At 55.2% G+C, this 19,047-nt stretch overlaps 1 protein-coding gene across 5 annotated transcripts in view; it reads right to left on the reverse strand.

Annotated features, from left to right (window-relative positions):
• Positions 1-609: 609 nt before the first annotated feature.
• The window catches only part of TEX264 (testis expressed 264, ER-phagy receptor), a 33,021-nt gene continuing 14,583 nt past the window's right edge, over positions 610-19,047 (reverse strand). For 3 of the 5 annotated variants that reach the window (XM_058726758.1, XM_058726761.1, XM_058726760.1), the window contains 2 exons: positions 6,649-6,817; positions 2,616-3,210 (listed from right to left, as the gene is read on the reverse strand). In XM_058726758.1, the coding sequence (XP_058582741.1) occupies positions 2,918-3,210; positions 6,649-6,817 (462 nt within the window). In that variant the 3' untranslated portion in view covers positions 2,616-2,917. The other 2 variants (XM_058726759.1, XM_058726757.1) reach the window with 2 other exon arrangements.

A 19,047-nucleotide genomic window follows, 5' to 3' on the forward strand; every position in this document is an offset into this window, starting at 1 on the left:
CGTCCCGGAGCTGTCCACCGCGTGGTGCTGAATCCTCGGGCGCTCCTGCTATGCGCAGGAGCAGGTGCCTATCTGCCCCCTCTACCCCGCCGTCAGACTGCATCCCACAGAGCAGCGGGCACGGGACAAGAGACACGGGGCTGGTAAGGTCACTGAGCCCCAGGAGGTGCGCACAATGTTATGGCGTTCCATCTTTGAGAGCGGAGGGGCTAGCCATAGGGTCCAAAGGTGCCATTGGGAGATAGGTAAGGGGGCATGTGGGAGATAGGTAGAGAGCTTAGCCTGCTGCGACGAGTCTTTCCCTGTCCTCACATCCATTCTCTCCATCCACAGACTGCAGTTCAGTCCACATGCCAGGCCTGGGGTAGGGGCATATGTCTTTGGCCCCACGTGAGAGCTGGGGCCTGAGTCACTAGAGGAAGAGATGGGGGGGCGGTCAGAGGAGAATGGGGCCTCCTCTTCCTGCAGATGACCTTTAAAGCTGCTATCCGCCCCCTATACACACCCCGCACTGACCTCCTCCCCCACCAACTCCACTAATCCCCACCCTCATATACAAATATTTATGGCAAAGATACATCAACCTGGGGTGTGTGGGGGGTGCTACAGAGCCAATGACTAGGGTCAACTCTAAGGGACATGCTGGGGCTGGCAGGGGATCTGGGAGGGGAGGAGGGGTGGGGAGGAGGCTCCTGAAACTGGCTGCTGCGTAGGAGGGAACAGGAGCTGGAGCCCGAGCAGAGGGAGGACAGCTCTGAGAAGATGCTCTTGACTCTTCTTCTCTCCTGCAGCAGAATGGAGAAGGACGCCCCCATGGGTAGAAGGTGGTGGATAAACTGCAGCCCCTGATTGTGCTGAAGGGTTCAGGGGAGGGGGCCCACACCCAGGTTTAGCCCTGGAGCCTGCATGAAGCATGCACACACTAGGTGCTAAGGCACACAGCATCCCTATATCTGCTCCCCTGGCACTGCCCTTTCTTCCACAGGTGTCAGCAGAGGCAAAGCTAGCTCAGACACATGCTAATGAGCCCATGCCAAGCCCAGGTCCCTCTGGCACATGCACCTACATGTGTGTTTGGCAGTTAGGGGGGAGGGGTGTCACCAAGAAAGGATAGACTTTATCCCAGGATGCAGAAACCCAGTACCCCCACTGGGTTGGAAAGAGCACGGCTGTGAAACACACACATCAAACACAAACACAAACTCCATTGCTAATGGGAGGTAGGTGAGGTGACAGCAGAATGAGGGTTCAGAGCTGTCAGACAAGGCTGGGGAGATAGATATGTTGTCTTCCAGCCCTGGCTGCTCTCATCCTCTCTGGCTGGTTCAGAGCAACTGCTGCCTGGGGTAAGTGAGTGATGAGCTGGGCCCTTGGACCAGAGGGGTTGATAGCAGCAGGGTGCTGAGGTAAGAGGACCACACAGCAATCCCTGCCCCCCTCACTAAGACAGCCTCACAAAAGACACAGGGCTTTAAACACAGCACCAGTCCCAGAGGCCCATTATGCGGCCCACAGAAGTGGCCTACACAGTCCCACTGCAGCACATGGACATGCATGTATGTTCACATGTATGTACCCAGCTATGCAGCCACCACTCCCAGCCGTGCACACAAAGACACCCAGCCTTACAGAGTTGTATATATGGACATGGCCACACACAGAGAAGTACATGCAACTATACGCACAGATGTACACACAGCCATAATACATAACTTTACATGCAGACAAACAGCTGTATATATAGACACCCCATCATATACATATAACCATACACATGGACATATCTACACATCTATAACTAAACTCACAGACACAGATGCACTGACCTATAGCTTTACATGTGACACACAGAAAAGCACATAGCTTTACATGTGAACACACAATACAGCTGTATACAGACACACAGCTACACACAGATAGATGTATATGGACAAAGCCCCCACAGTGATGCTCCTAGCCAGCCAGTCTCACACCTCTGTCAGTACCATCACATATAGTTAAGACACATAAAGCACAGTACCACGTGCACATAACCACATAGCCATCCACACAAATACAGCCACACCCAGCCACAATCACATCCTAATGCCTACTTGGGCACAGCTTCACCTGAGACCACCATGAACAGACCCACCTTAGTTACACACACAGAGCCAAAGGCATGTGTGCATGTGTGTGCAGTTACACACAAAGGTACACAGACACTGGCAGGCACAGCAGGGATGTCTTCACCTGCTAACTAGATACCAGCATGAGCATGGGCACACTTGAGCTACAGATACAAAGGCATCCCTTGGAAGCAAAGGCAGGCTGTGAGCTCCCCACTCCTGGGCCCCAAAGGGCACCCCATGCTTGGCCCTTACTCCCCTTGACTTGCTCTGCCTGTTTCCCAGCAGCCTGGGGAGCCTTTGGGGCTGCTGCAACGGAGAAGCAGCTGTCAACTGGAGCCAAAGAGCAGGGAGTGGAGGGCCTTCAATATCCCGCTTCCTCCTCTCACCCCAGAGTACCTTGACATATTCCCTCCTCTCCCCAGGCTAGGGGTACTTCTGCCCACCCCCAACCTATCTGCACAGGGCTCCTCAGGGTGAAACAAATACACAAATGCACAGCCCAAATCCAGGTGAAACAAGAAAATTATACGCTTTATTCTGGTTCTGGAAGCTCCAATGTGAATCTGAAAAAAGATGTCAGAGGGGCAGTAGCCCCAGGGTCTGGGTGCAGATTACAGTCCCTGGCTCCTTTGGCCCTGGGAGCCAAAAGTGTGGTAAGAAGGCTTAGCTAGAGCCCAGGGCAGTGGAAATCAGGTCCCCCTGAGGCCCCAGGCCCCACCCTGGGCCTGAGAGGTGAAGGAGGAAGAGGGCTGGAGAGTCTGCTCAGTTCCTTAGCGATTGCACCCCAGGAGGGTATGAGCCTAGGGTTACTCCTCACCCTTCTCGGGGGTACTAGGTTCCCGGGGCCACTTGGCAGCCCCTAGGAGTTCAGCCTCAGGGCTCAGCCTTGGCTCTCCCAGGGGTCCCTCGCCTTCCAGGTCCAGCTCCTCAAAAGATGAGCCACTGGCGCCCGACTCGCTATAGCTGTGCTCACTGCGGGTGTCACCATCGTCCCAGCCACGGCTGTTCACCCCAGGGGACAGTGTGGCAGCTGAAGTCTCCTGGCTGCCAGGACCAACCTCCAGGCTTACAGAACTCGTGTCACTCATCGTATCAGCTCCTGGACCAGGAAGAGGGAGTACACATTAGCTAGGACCCCCATGCCCTCCCCTCCTCCAGGGAGAGGACAGAGGCCTTATCACTTGTTCAGCAATCCAGCATACATAGTGTGCTCATGAATAATAAAGCGGGCCCTGGCTCAGGAGACTCGTTGCAGCTGGCCTCTGGCCTCTGCCCTGAGCAGGGCTGCACTGACAGGGCAAAGGAAGAGAGGGTGAGGGAGGGCAGTCAGCTGTGCACTCCTCTCCCTCCCCTGAAATAGCCTCACAGCTCCCTGCTCGCTCACAAAGCCTGCTGCCCCACCCCCACCCCCCAACAGTCCATTAAGGACCACTCAGCCCTGAGGTGAGGAGCTAAGGGTAGAACAAAAAGACTCAAGTACTGTCCCCTCCTCCACCCCCCATTTCAGGCTTAGAGAAAGGTTTGTTCAAGGTCAGCTACAGACAGTGCCTACAAGGCATGAGGACAGGAGAATGGACCAGGAGGCCTACTCTCTTGTCCCCTCCCTCATGCAGGGCTCCCCAAGGAGCAGCCGTATCCAGGAAGGCAGCTGGCCTCAGCCTCTGGCCCACAGAGCCCTGATTTGAGGAGGCAGCTAGGGCAGGAGTGGGATGGAGAAGTCCTAGGAAACCAGCTGCAAGGAAGGAGGGTACTGGGATAAAGCATTTTAAAGGCTTTCTTCCCATATGCATGGGTCATCCCAGAGGAGCCCTTAAATATCTCCAACGACTGGTGATTCCTGAGCCGCAAGGCAGCAGAAGGGGACCAGGAGAGCACTCTGAGGGCAGCTGGAGAGCCCTGAGACAGGGGTGATAGTCCAGGTCCCTCCCAGTCTGTTCCTCCCACCCCTAACACATCCTCCAGGCAAGCAGACACTTCATCTGCCCTCTTCAGGAGCAACCCTTCAATTCATCTCCCCAGATCAGAGAAACTGACAACAGTTGGCAGGGGGCAAGGAGGGACAAAGAGCTCAGGCCTGCTGTGTAAGAATCCAGATTGAGAGAAGGCTGATATGTCTCCCTTCCTATGTGAGAGGGAGAGGGGCAGCTGTCAAACATCACAGAGGTGAAGGGTGGGCCAACTTCCCCAGATCCTGTCTCCATGGTGATGCAGCCCCGAGCCAGGAGCAGCTGGGGAATGCTTGGCATTTGGACTTGGCCTGGAACTTACACTGTGCCTCAGATGGGGACTAGCGTAAGGATGGGGAGACTTGGAGTCCGCTCTCCAGTCCCCTTGGCCCTGAGAAGATGTCCTTTGGGCCAACTGGCAGAGGTGAAGTGGACCCTGGAAGTGCCAGGCTTCTGGTCCAGGGCCCTCTTCTGGCTGGGCCCCAATCATGATGCCCAGAATAGAGGCATCCATGAGTGACCTTGGGTTACATCCTGAGTTATGGGTGGTTCCTTCTGACTCTGGGGCAGGACTCCAGCCTCTTAGTCACTCCTTAACTGATAATCAGTGCACCAGGGGCTGTAGGCCTGAAAAGAGCAAATGAAATGGGGCCCCCAGGCCCCATTAAACTGTCATGTTCCACCAGCCCACTTACCCAATGGCTCTCTTGGGATCTGGATATGGGAACCTGCCTGCTTAGCTGCCAGCTGCCTTCTCCTCCCTCTCCCAGCTCCTAGGCTAGGGGTGATCAGAGGAAGGAGCCCAGGGAGGCCCCTTCAGGCTGGGGCCCAGTATGCTGGGATAAGGACAGCCCCTGGGGACATTTCTGGCAAATGAGTCCAAGGCAGGGAAGTGGCATCCCTCTAAGCCTACCAAGGTCTGCACCAGAGGAAGTTCCAGAGTCTTGGGCCTGTGTCCCAGGGCACAGGAGGCCTGGCAAGGAAGAATAGCACCTAAGTCTCTAGGGCTGCTGGGGCAGGGAATGAAGCTACCACCTTCACCCCAGTCCCTCCTTCCTCCAACGCCCACAGCCAGTGCAGGGAGATCAAATATTCATTGCTTCTCTGGAGCTAAATAATACATCAATGTAATAACAGGCATAAGGCAGCTAATCATCCCCTTTCACCTCCTAGCCCAAGTGGAGGCCCCAGTAGGGAGGCAGGCAGGGGCAGGCCAAGCCCTGGGCAGCCAAGTACCCAGCACACACTGCCATGCAAATGACATGCACCTGGCAGACACATGCTCAGAGTCCGCCCTGGGTGTCAGGGCAGACCCTGTCAGAGGTGGGCAGACCCCTTGGTGCCCCCACCAGGGAGTGGGCCGGCAGGCTAGTGGGGAGGACAGGCCAAGGCTCTGGGGGCGTGGGAGCCACGGCTGCAGCCAGCTGCAGCAGGTGCCAAGCAGTCCTTCAACACCCCTGGCAGGCAGTGTTTGGGAGAGAAGCTGGGTGGGTGGGCCAAGGACGGGGGGCCCGGGTGGGGTGTAAGCAGCACAGGGAGGTTGAAGGAAGGTCAAGGCACTCCCCCTTCCTTTCCTGGGGACTGCCTGGGCCTGGTGACCTTGTGCCATGTCTTGTGCCCACAGTAGGGGCACTGAAGAATGTCTGCTGGGCTCCACCAGGCGGGTGGAGCAGTGCCCCATGGAGATAATTAAGTGGCAGATGAAGTTAACTGTGTTGGACATGGCCTCTAGGGAGTGGAGACTGACTCTCAGTACCCCCACCCCCTGCTACAACGTACACCACTCTAGGGTGACCTTGGCTATGGAAGACTGGCTGGGCAGACGAAATCTAAAGAGAGAGGGACAGCTGCTCTTCTCCAGCCCTGTACCACTCCCACAGATCTTGGGCCTCCAGAATCGATTACACAAGGCTCCACGAGCATGGACAAGGGCTGGATTCCTTAGGATATTACCAGCAGGCCCCCTTGCTCCTGGGAACAGCCCAGGGTCGGAGAGGTGATGGAAGGGAGGGGGACTGAGAGCAGGCAAACCACCAGCTGGCCTGGACTTGGGATATGAAGGCTGGCTCTGGTGGAAGGGGCAGGCACTGATCTTCTGGCTGCCCTCTGCATGCTCTCTGGCTGCTCTTCAGAAGGGAGAAAGCATCCTTCTTCTGGCTGGGTTCCATACAGGGGGACAGGAGAACAACCTGTTCCCCCTGTACCTTCCAGATCCAGTGCCAGGCTTACTCCCTGATGAGCCCCACCCAAGTGATGCTTTTCCCAAACAGCTGCATCCACCTCCCATGAGCATCCAGCTGTCTGTGAGCTCAGTTTCCAAGGGTACTCCCTGTTGCATCTGAAGGGAATCCAGGCAGGGTCTTTGTATCTGTGTTGCCAGGGGTAACATGTGTAAATCCACATCTACATGGATCCATGTATCTGGAAACAGGCAATTCTGCATGTGGGTCCGGGGTAGGCACGTCTCCTTCCTCCACCTCTGTCAAGCTTAGCCTGGACACCCACAGTGCCAACCCAGCCATGGAGGAGTCTCCTAAACCATGCCCCACATGTCCAGGGAGAGGCTCCACAGAGGGCCCCACCATCCATACCTGTGCCATCCATCTGGGCGTCAGTGGCCTCTGTGAGCCCTCGGCTTTTCCGCTCTGTCTCCTTCACCTCAGGCACGTAGAAGTCTCCCTGCCGTGCCAGCGGGCACATGAAATAGATCTGGTCTTGCTGGTAGATCTCTAGCCGAGGGTGGGCACACAGCTTCCGCCCCTTGTTGGAAAGTGGCAAAAGGTGGAATGAGACCTATGGGGCTTCTGACCCACTTGTCCCTGAGGGGCCCTAGGAACTGTCGATTGTGCATTCCCTCCCAGGGGGCTGGCTCTGTCTCCTAACTCAATCTCCCCCAAGTGCCAAACCTCTGCTGAGGGAGGCACACACAGAGCACCCTAAGAGCAGGGCCCCATACTCCAGGAGGCAGTGGTCTAACGAACAGGAGTCCTTTGGACAACACCCTGGGGCGGGTGCTAAAAGAATCCAGGGGCCTGGAACCACTGGTCCTATCTGTATGCCTGAAACCAAAAGACTGTTCCAGAAAGCAATGGTCTCAAGGAGCCATGAAGCTTAGCGCCCCAGACTACCCCAGGGACAGGGACACCATGAACTATGGCCCCAGCCACCCAAGCCAAGCCAAGTTGTGACCTGCTAGGTTTCCCATCCCAGGATCCTCAGGCCCTGACGTCCCCTCCACCCTGGACAATGTTGATTGACCCAGAGATATCAGAAAGGAAAGGTCACTGCCCCTGACCTTTAGGCTTCCAGCTCCTGCCCTTGCAGACATGTTACTGACAAACCCTGGACAGGGGCTCCCGGCCAACTAAACCCCTCTTGCACTCCCATTCCCCTACCAGGTCAGGTCTATGCCAACCTTCAAGGCTACCAGATATGGTTGGTTCCCACCCCTTCTAGCACCTTCCCAGAGTTTCAGCCAAGGGGAAAGAGGCAGACCCTAAGCTGGAGGGGCAGGCAGGACAAGTAGAACTAGCACTGAACATCACCCCAATTCCCCAGGCAGCCGAAGTACCAGTTTATAGGGCCCCAAGTTCTGAGACAGGCACTCTACTCCCCTCTGCCTGGACACAAACCCCAAAGATCTCCCCACCCCCAGTGTGTGTGGAAGGGGGCAAAGACACATGCCAGAGTTGTACTGAGGCAGTCAGAAACACTCACAACAGGGGTCAAGCCCATTTTGCTCCCCAGCCTGCCCCCCTTTCCTGCCATGGAGTGCAATTACCCACTAAGATGACTGTGAGGCCCCTGCCCTATCACTGCTCACCCGCCAGCCTTCACAACACGACTATTTATAGCACATGCCCGGCTCTCATCATGAGCTCTGAAATGAGCCTTCCACTTAGCAGTAATGAAAGACTTATTGCCTGGTAGGGAGAAGCCACTCTAGGACTCTACTTGTCCACCTCCCTGGCCAACATTAGGGTTGAGGAACCCCTTCCAATTAAAGCAGTGAAGAAGGGTAAAAATGAACCCCCCAGGGAAAGAGAAGAGGAAACGTGAGCCTGGAAGGTTTATCAGCCAGGGAGTCCAGCAGCCAGAAGGGACAGGGTATGTCTGGGACCCCGCAGGGTAAGTAGATGGCCTGGCCAAGGTCCACCTGCAGCTCACCTCACCTGACTCCATGGGTAATGCGGGCAAGGCCCTGCACCCTAAGTCTCCATGCGCTCAAACACTGCAGGGTCAGTGAAGGAAAGTCATTATTTTCAATAGTTTGAGTCCAGTATTTTTTGCCAATCTGGGGTGCTCTTCATGCTACCTCATGAGTCCACATGCCCAGCTCCTCCCATCTCCACATACACCGATGGCTGCCTCTGCTTTTCCAGCTACCCACACACTCACTCAGCCCTGGTCCTCAGGAGGATGAACAAGAACACGACATCAGGAAGTAGGAGCTACCAGGCTCTGGGGGTTACTCTAATGCCAGCACTGGGAGCATCTGCCAAACCTGAGCCCCCCTCAGTGAACTATGCCATGTCACAAGCCCAGGGTCGGGGGGTCTCCCTGAAGAAAATCCAAGTCCTTCCTTGGCAGCTAGAGGGAAGAAAAAGGTCCCCGAAACCAATCAGGGCATAGCTTTCACCAACATGCCCATGCTCTGGGTATTCAAAAGGTGCAGAGGAAATCTGCTGAGTGGTCATCAGCCACCTGGTAGTCCATATCTCAAGGGATGTACAATTTTAGCTTTGGGAGATGCTCCCAGGAACAAGAGTCTGTGCCCACCAAGAAATTCCAGGGACAATGGAACCCTACGCCAACTCTTGTCAACACTCAAACCACCTGCCTGGCTTCCCTTCTGGAAGTAACAGGGATGATAAGAGAGAGTAGTCCTTTTTTCAGTCTCCCCTCTAGGCTGGGCATCAGGGTGGGCAGTACCAGGCAGCCACCCTTACCACCTGCTTTGCCAGCCCCCTCATTGGCAGGCGAGAGGCAGCTCTGTGGCTGCTCTGCGCATCTGCCTCTTCCGGAGAGCCCGGCTCTGAAGTTGCCTGGCTGTGGACAGCCTCGTTGCCATGGAAACTGCATCCTCCATCCTTGCCATCGCCTTCATCTCAAAGCCATCGGGGAGAACAGAGGAACAGGGGAGACAGAGGAGAGAGAGAGAGAACTGGCCTGGCTACACAGCCCTTCCTTCCCTGTCCAGCTCTCCCTCCTTATAGCATCCCACACAAGGAGTGCCAGCTGCCCATGCCTGCCCCCAGGCCCCTGGAGGGGCAGCCTCCCACCCAAGCCCAGCCTGGCCCTCCCCCCACCACCTGGGGGCCCCTGGCCCTCCCTGGTGGAAGGAGACAGGGAGCTAATTAAAAATCTCACTGACGGCTCAGCCTCAAATCATTTTAACACATGCCAGGTCCTGTCAAAATTCAGACTCGGGGCAAAGGAGAGAAGCAGGAGGAAAGCAAAGGTGCAAACTTCCAACTCAGGCCCATAGGCAAGGGAGGGGTTTATAGTTGTCCCTGTAGCCTCTCCTCAAGCCCCCCTCCATGTTCTGCCCCCAGAGCAATAATGAGCCCAACCGGGGCTGGGGGATGAGGGACAGGACTAGCCATAAGCCCTGTCCCTAACGGATTAGGCAGAGGACAAGCCTTGCCCTGCCCCCCCCCCCCCGCCCCCTGCAGCCAGGTAGAGCCTCTGAGGGAAGAGAGGGTAAACCATGGGCCAGCTCTCAGGTCCTTGCTACACAGAAGGAGCTGTGACCTGGGATGCATGTCGATGAGCTGATAAATATTGGAAAATCATTGGAGAAAGGCAAGACCAGCTGCCTCTCCCTCAGCTAGCCCCAGGGAGCCCTTGGAGAACAGACTGCCAAGGGACAAGGACACCAAGTCAATGCCACACTGACTGGTACTGCTGGGCAAAGGGGTCTGGATGGGCCTGGTGTCCTTCCAGCCCTGGGCACACCCCCTCCCACAGCCCAGATAGCCAGAGGCTCCAGGAAGCATTAGCAGGACAGGGGAATCTACTCTGGCCACTGAAGCCACCGGCTATTTGATGAAGCCACAACCCAAAGCAACTCACTCCCACACAGAATCAAGGAGACCACAAGGTCTCTCTCCTTGGAGGGAGAGATGCAGTCATCCACAATCCTTCCCACCTAATAGAAAAAAAGTCACTATGCCAAGGGGCCACCAGGAACTGCTAGAAACTGGATTCAGGAGTTCTAGTTCCTCAGACACATCTCCAAGGCTTACCTCCCACCTGGGCTTTTCACAGAAGAAACAAGAGGGGGACTTGGAACACCACCCATAATGCAGGGATTTCCAGGAGACCTGTCAACGGCACTTCCTCCAATACCACTGCTGCACTGACATGGGCTCATCCCCCTAGGGGTGCTGATAGACAAGGGAAGAAACGGTGTACACAGGCTGCCAGGGTGCCACTGCCTCAGCTACCTTGGTAACACACCATATATTCCCTTCTCACCTCAGGCTGAGCTCATTACTGGGTGGGTGGAAGGCAAGGATTTTGGCCCATGCAGCTTAGGGCTCCTACAGAGGCTTAGATGGTCATGGTGGGCCAAGGTTTCCCCATGCCACCCGCAGTGCTTCCCTTGGTAGTTCATACTGCATCAGGAGAGGGGAGGATGAGAGTAAGAGAGAAGACCTGAACTACTCTCATTTGGGCACCAACCAACCCATGCCCTTGGCTTTGGCTAGATGTGGGAAGGGGATGTGGGGCAGAAAAGGTCAGGTCCAGGTGGAGACTGAGGTTGGATCACACTCCCAACCTGCCTGGATGCTGGGTCTGCTCAGAGCTAGGTGGACTCAAATCCCCAAAAGGATGAGGCAAAGGGTACGGGCCAAGGATTGGGTCACACATCTCCCACCTGCATTTGAGACCCAGAAAAAGATGAGTTCTGCTCTGTTGTCTCTACCCAATCACAGCCCTTTGCCTCACTGGGGTGAGGGGCTCTGAGCCTCCCTGTTCACCCTGAGCTGCCCAGTCCTACCCATCCCTCCATTCCAGGCTGGACAGCTGGGCAGCTACAATGCCAGCAAACAGCTGTTGCATCCCACCCGAGGTGGTGGCATCTCCTCACTGGGTGAAGTGAGGCATGCTCATTTTTAATTACACAGGCACCAATGTGCACCCGCCTGCACACAGCACTCCCTACAAATGGGGGCTCAGACCCTGGAGGCCCCTTAGGCAACTGGTCTGCATCACACGTGCAAAGTGATGGGGGAGGCACAGCAGGCGCTGCTACAGCTAGAATGTGGCACATTGTTATTATTCTTCCCAGGAACTTCCATCAACTTCCCTCTCCCTGGCTGTCTCTCATCTCCACTGGGCCTCCCAACAGCCTCTGGCCCAGAACTTAAACCTGTCTGTGGAGTGGGAGGGGATAGCACGAGATAGCTCTGGGGTCCCTGCAGTGCCATCAGGGAGAGCCTGCAGAAGGGTGGGTGAGAACCTCCCCCCGCCACTTGTAGCAGGAGGGCTCGAAGCTATGAAAATGATGGGCAAAGGAGACAAAGAGTGAGATGGAGCTGCCAGGGAGGGGAGCGAAGGGGCAGAAGTGGCAGAGAGAGCTCCAGGCAAGAACCCAGAGCCTAGCTATTGATGAATAGATGGCTTCTCTATGGGTCTCAATATTCCCAACTGTAAAATAAAGAGACTGGAACAGATGATCCTAAAAGAAGTGAGAAACTGGAAAAGGTGAATAAAAACACCATCACTGAAAGATAGGACAATTATATACTTGAAAAACTCAAAAGGAGTCGACTGGAGAAACTACCACAAATGTTAAGATCACAAAATTAACAAAACAGCCAAGCCCAGTTTTCTGTGCACCAGTCAGCTACTTAGAAAACATAATGGAAGCAACAAATGAAGGCTTTGTGGGGTCATGTCTACCTGAAAGCCCCCCAGATGGCAAGGGAGGGGCTGGCAGAGGAGCCAGGCTTGGGCAGGAAGCTGGGGAAGACTGCAAAAAGGGGATGGTGTGAGGGAGAGTAGGGTGGGGAAGGAGGGCGCTGTGCCTGGCACCCCAGCCTGCTGTGCCTGCTGGCGCCACTGCCTCAAGACTTTTCATTTTCACCTCAGAGCCAACAGCTTGCCATGCAATTTACACCTCTGCTCATATTCCTGCATACTCAGGCTTCCTGGGCAGCTCAAGAGGGGGCCTCGGCAGCCATCAGACCAGGGCAGACTGGGGCACTAAGGAGCAGGGGAGGGTGATTCCCTCTAAGTAGGCACAGGAGACCCAGGCCCTTAAGCACCCTAGTTCCCATCTGAACCAGGAAGCCTCTGACCCTGCAGCCAAGCCCAGCCTTTCCCTTTCCCAGGGCCCAGAAGGCCAATTTCCAACCCAGCTCAGTCCCAATCTGGCCTTCTTAGGCCCTTGTGGAGTAGGACCAGGGGGCAGGGAGCCTGAGGGTGAGGACCCTATGGGAGACTTGGAAGCTCAGCCCTGGGATCCCCCCCACTCTCCCTTCCAAATAAGGGAGGGGAGACACGGCCTCCCAGACGCTGCTGTTACCATGGCAGGCTCCACATCCCACCCCTCTCCAAGACCCAGCCATTCTCTGAAGCATCTGTGCAGTCAAGGACCTTGAGCCCTGTAAGGTTCACAAGCTGACAAATATGTTACTGATTGATTATCCAGCAGCAGGAAGGCTGCTCGGTGCAGATGGAACCATGAAGCCAAGCACCTGGGAGCCAGAGACATCAGGAAGTGCCAGAGGGGAAGGACAAGTGGGCAAGTAAGGATGAAGAGGAGAGGGGGAAGGAGGGGAGGTAGGTGAGGAGGCGGTCCTGAATTTCTCATCTCTAACTGGTACCTCTGACTTCTGCCCTCCACCCACCCCCTAGGAAAGCCCTTTCTCTGGAGACTTAGGTTTTCCTATCTGTATAATCAGACAGCTAAACTTCCTTATCTGAGGGCTCTGCTAAAGGGCAGAGTTTTTCTGCTCTGGATGACAAGCCCCCTCCTCAAAATCTCTCCCCTTTCCCTCATTCCTGGAATCCCAAGCTTTGTGGAGAAGAGCAACAGAATTCTTCCTTGGTAAATCTCACCTGCCTAGGGAAGAAGACTCCCTCTGGATTGGTGACAGCCCAACCCCACAGCACCATCCAGACAAGCCTCAGCCCCCAGGGTCCTGAGGACTGCCAAGCTACCACATCTGAGCTGGTATTTCGAGAGTAGTGGCTCCCACGCCCGCCCCAGCAAAGGCTGGCTTTGTGCTTTCAGCCCTGGGGTAGGGGAGGGGAAAGAGGTGAAGCCAGAGAGACTGAGGAACAGGTTCTAGGGCCTAGGCCAGCAGAGGGGAGAGACCTGGCCTCCTGTGGGTACCAGCCTCCAGGAGGAGTTCACTAAAGGGAGTCAGGGAAGCCATGCCCTGATAAGGTAGGAGGCTTCTCGTGGTTTGAGGGCATCTGGGAGTAGAGTGTCATTCAGAGCTCAGCTATGTGGCCTCCAGCTCTCCCTCCCCATCTCTGTGCTGAAATCCTGTTACAAAGCCCAGCTTGGATGCGGTCACTCATCTGCTCAGACACTATCAGTGGCTGCCTGGAGCATTTAGGACCCAGCTTCATCTCTTGGGCCCGAACTTTTGCTCCTCCCCTGCACTCTAGCCACATGTACTTACAAGCCATGCCCAAATCAGTGACTCTGCCTGACCTCCTTTTTCACCTCGGGAAATGCTACCTTTCTTTCAAAGCTAAGCCTAAATGCCACCACCTTCCAAAGGTTGCTTTGCCTTTCCTAGTGAATCCATCCCTCCCCTTCCCACCCCACTCTCCCTGGGCATGCCTAAACCCTGTGACTGGGGGAAATGGGCAAGGAAAGAATTCTTGGGGCCTGTCACTCAGCCCCAGGTCCTGGCACTGCTGAGAGTGCAGGTGGCAGCACCGGCAAGTGAGCCTCAGTAAGGGAAGCCTGGGAATGGAGCTGTCTCCACCTCACTGGGGGTGAGGATATGAGGCCCAATAAGGCACCTGCAGCAGCTGCTTCCTGTGCCCAGAGCAACTGCGAAGGTCTTCCTTAATGGGAACCTGCTGGGCAAATGGGCAGCCAGGCTCTTCCTGCCTTTGCTTCTGGCTCCCCAAGCTGACTTCCAGACCAGTAGCTTCAGCTCTGACTGCCCACCTACTATAGAAAGAGGGTCAATTAGATGTTGGCTCACACTGCTGCCAACCCATGCTCACTCTGGGGACCATCCCAAGTGTATCCCAAGTTCATGACAAGTCCTGAACCTCTTGGGCCCAGGCCCATTCATGGATGAGGCAAAGTGGCAAAAGGCACATAACCATCAAAATGATACTCGGCCCAGGGGCGCCTGGGTGGCACAGTCGGTTAAGCGTCCGACTTCAGCCAGGTCACGATCTCGCGGTCCGTGAGTTCGAGCCCCGCGTCAGGCTCTGGGCTGATGGCTCGGAGCCTGGAGCCTGCTTCCGATTCTGTGTCTCCCTCTCTCTCTGCCCCTCCCCCGTTCATGCTCTGTCTCTCTCTGTCCCAAAAATAAATAAAAAACGTTGAAAAAAAAAAAAAATTAAAAAAAAAAAAAAAATGATACTCGGCCCAGGGCATCCAGTCTGGACTTAGCCACTAACCTTGGGTAACCTCCCTTTTCCAGGGAATGTCGGCTTTGATTGTGACCCTACGATTGCCTCCTAGCTGGTTCCCCCATCCCCTGAACAATGCAGCATAAAAGAGGGCTCAGTAAATAACTGCTGAGGTAAGCAACTGAGCTGAGGTGCCAAGAGGGCCTCCCTTATTAAAAATAAAGTTCAGGGCCACCTGGGTGGCTCAGTTGGTTAAGTGTCTGATTCTCAATTTTGGCTCAGGTCGTGATCTCACAGTTTGTGGGTTTGAGCCCCATATCGGGCTCCACACTGGCAGTGTGGAGCCTGCTTGGGATTTTCTCTCTCTCTCCCTCTCTCTGCCCCTCCCCAGCTCTTTCTCTTTCAAAGTAAATAAATTCTGAAAAAAAGATAAAGCTAGGAACCCTCCCACATTTGCTCAGCAAAGGTGATGGGCACAGAGAGCGATTACCCTAAATTTCACATCCCACTGGGGTGTCCTCACCTAGATTCCCACTGCCTGGGCCATGTTACTCCCCACTAGTGTTCTAGCCCCAGAGTGGACTCAAATCCTGCCCGCCCCCAGCACTGACTCCCTCAAATTTACCCAGGTAGGATAAGTGGAAACACATACAGAAGATTCTGAGCCACTGGAGAGGACCCCAGGCTAACCATGCTACTAGGAAGAAGCAACAGACTCCCACAGCTCAACAGACCAACTCACTCTTGCAGGCACCTTGCTGAGGCCCCTGTTCCTTAGTCCCCAGCTGGCTGCTCTGTGACACCATCTGATCATCTACCACTCAAGAGTTCAGTCACCACCACCCCAGGGAGAACTGCAGGACTCCCCTTAGCTCCAACTCCCAGTCAGTCATGCTCCCCAGAAACAACTGCTTCTTCTGGGGGCACTGCCCTTGGCTTGCACTTGGGATGAGCCCGGGCGCCTCCCAGCTCCACTCACACTGCAGCTGCCACAGTGTCCTCGGGATCTGCAACAGACATGCAGTTGGCCAGGGGTAGAGGGGGCATCTGCCCAGCTATGCCCCTCTCTAAGGACAGAGGTTTTCAAACCACTTAAGCCTTAGATGTCCTTCTCCAAACAAAAGCTCACGAGATCATCTGGTTCATTAAAACCCAGAGGAAGAGCCACTCCAGTTGAAGCAAGTAAGGGACCAAGTGTAGTCCCCTACCCCTGGCTGCCAAGACACAGGGGCACCTAAGCATAGCCCTAAACTCCTGTCCCAAAGAGGTCTGAGAGCTATGGTCTGGGGTTCCTGCTACTTTAAACCCCTAGTAAGACAATCCCATCAACCCAGCTGTCCCAAAACTTTACCACCAAGACTCCCCCAAACAACCAGCTCACTATATCCACCCCGCCCCCATCTGCCCCAGCTTCCCCACAATTCTATGGAGAAACAGCCAATACCTGACCTCCAAGGCCTACCTGTATTACCCAGCCAACCAGCTCCCACATGGACAATGCCCTTTGTCTCCCTAAACTCAGGAGATGTCCAAACATCACAAGGACCCTCCCCTGAAAACTCCTAGAAAGCAGAAACCTTGGGGAAGGGGGATTATGAAGATCAGGGATGCTGTTGAGAGGTAGTCAGGCACAGGGGGACTGGGCTGGGCAGTCTCACACTCTCAGTGACCTCCCTAACAACTGCTTCAGATAGCTGTGAGCCATGTACTGAGCTCAGGGGCCTCTCACACACAGTCTCATACATGGGATCCCCAGGCCTCTCACTCGGTCCTGGTCTGCTCCATGTGCCCCAAGCGTTCCCTGAACACTCATTAAGACTGGTTCTACCCTGTGGTGAATCTGGGAGCCTTTGCCTATTGCTCTGGGCTGACACTTGGGCCCCAACTCTTCGGTGGCCCTGAAATTTCAGGGAAGTTCAGTTTCCTCCTGCAGATGCCAAAAGACCCCACTTCCTGGGACAGGTCTCCTCCTGTCCTGAGGCCACCTCCTTGGACTCTGGTGGAGCAGCCTGACAAAGCTGGGGCATCTTCCACATAAAATAATAGTCACGTGGTACCCAGGCATCCCTCACACAAATGCTGTCCCAGATTGCTCTGCCTAGGGCCCCCCGGTGGTTTATGTGAAAAAAGGCAGAGAGTTCTAGCCCTTACAGCTCAGCGTGCCAGGCTGCCAAGGTGGGGAGGGCTGGCCGGAGAGCCAGGGGCTGCTACACAGACCACAAAGCTGGGGATCTATCCATCCTCCCAGAATCCTCACAGAAACCTGACAAATGCTTCATCTTTGGGTTCCTTACAGTGACCCCCAGGGCCTTTCTGTCCCATGAGGTCAATCCTGCCCCAGCCTCAGGCACATCTGCAACTGCCAGGACAGCACCTGCTCTCCACCTCCCTCACCCAAAACCCTGAGACCATTCACCCTGCCCCCTGCTCCAGCCTGCCAAGCCCTTCCTTCCATCCTTCTGGCAGCACAACTACTGGCCTCCCTCACCTCTCCTGAAACAGAAAGCCGATGGCTGCTGTCATTCCATTTGAAACACCTTCACAGCAAACCCAGCCTCAGATCTTGAAAGCCAGAGAGGCGGAGAAAAAGAAGGGCACACATACACGTACACACACATACACACAAAGGCAGCTATCTGTCAGAGCTGGGACAGTCAGAAGAGCCCATAGTCTCATTAGCAGCCTTCTTTCTCTGGTCCCAGGGCAGTGGGGGAAGAGGGCAGGTGTGGGAGGGAGCTTTATAATTATCTTCTGTTTCCTAGGCTGAGAGGCACATGGCCACCCCCCCGTCCACTACAGGCTGAGCCCCTTCCTCATTTCATGTGATGTGCTCCCCGAGACACAAGGTCAGGCTAAACACAGGGGCAGAGGTGACCCCTGCCTCCAGAAACCATCAGAGCACCTTGGGCCATGCCTCCACTGGGGGCAGCCTGGCATCTCTCTTCTCCCATAGCACTGTGCCTCACAGACATCCCTGGAGAAGCCCCTTGCTCTCTCCTATACTCCTGGCTTCTTCATCCAAGGCAAGAAAGAGAATGGTAGCCCCCTGCTCCAGCCCCCACCCCAGGAGAATGAAGCCCAGAGCACAACTAACAGGCTCCCACGGGAGGAAGGAGGAGGAAGGGCTTTCATCAAAGAGGTGACGTCAAAACCAGGCAACTTGTGAAGCTGTCAGGGGCCGGGAAATTTGGACAAAGGTGTCTAAAAATAAACCCCTGAAGCCAGGAAAAGGCTTTGGTGGCTGAGCTGCTCGCCACCACACCACATGCCACACGTCCTGTTCTGAGGTCTGGAACCCACAAAGTCTCTTCCCGGGGGTGCTCTGCCAATCCTGAGGTTGAGGATGGCACTGACAGGAATGGAGACACCACACAGCAGCCTTTCTTCAGGAAGCATGCTGAGTGGACCAATGCCTGCCCTCCTGCCCTTACCACCAGCCAGCGACCCCACCTCTTGCCTCACCTTGCCCCTCAGCCTCTAGTCCAACTTACCACCAGGCAAGCACAACCCCTCCAGCACCCTACCAGCTGCCACTGCCAGCTCACAAAGGAAATCCACCTCTGTCCTCCTCACGCTCCTGCCCTGCCACAGCAACAGCCCTCCTGTTTCTTCTCTTCCCGTCCTGACCACCAAGGCCACAGCTGGTGACCCATTCATTCATTCATTCCCCAGCCCTGACACCAGACTCTACACCTCCCTAACCAAGACTGTTTGAGCTCCCATTATCCATCACCAAGGCTTTGTCCCTTCCTCCAGGCTGCTCTAGAGAACAAAGCCATCGAATTCCTTCAAATCCACCAAATTCAAATTCCTGCTGACTTTCTTCTCCTGTTCCTTGACCCTAGCCACATTGGCTGTGCTCCGTGCACAGCCCTTGCTGCCAGGAACTGTCCCCAGGGTGTATACTATCCACTGGCTCAGGTCCCTAAACATATCTACCACCCCAATCCTCTCTGAAGTCCAAACTGCACATGGCACTGGGGATTCCACACCTCTACCAAGATGTCTCCCAGGCAGCTCCCCCACTATACAGCCCACAGAGCTGGTTGCACCCCCACCCCCCAAACCAGGTCCTCCCTCAGCTCTCCACATCTCAGTTAAAAGCACCACTACACACCTGTCCACCTGCCCAGGCTGAAGGGGACTGGAGCCTGCTGTGACTCCTCCTTCTCCAGCCTCTTCACGACATCCAATCCATGCACAAGTCCATCAGTTCTACCTCCAAAATAGACTGTAAATCTCCACCTTTTCTGTATCTCTACAGCCACTGCCCAAGTCCAAGCCACCACCATTCACACTAGAAATCCTGACAGCTTCTTAAGTACCTCCACTGACCAATATGATCTGGGACCCAGTACCCACTGCCCAGGATGAGAGAGCTTATTCTGTATACACGTGGTTAGAGATGATGTATTATTTTCCTGGATGCA

This window comes from Neofelis nebulosa, chromosome 4, assembly GCF_028018385.1.
Source record: "Neofelis nebulosa isolate mNeoNeb1 chromosome 4, mNeoNeb1.pri, whole genome shotgun sequence".
Lineage (NCBI taxonomy): Eukaryota > Metazoa > Chordata > Mammalia > Carnivora > Felidae > Neofelis > Neofelis nebulosa.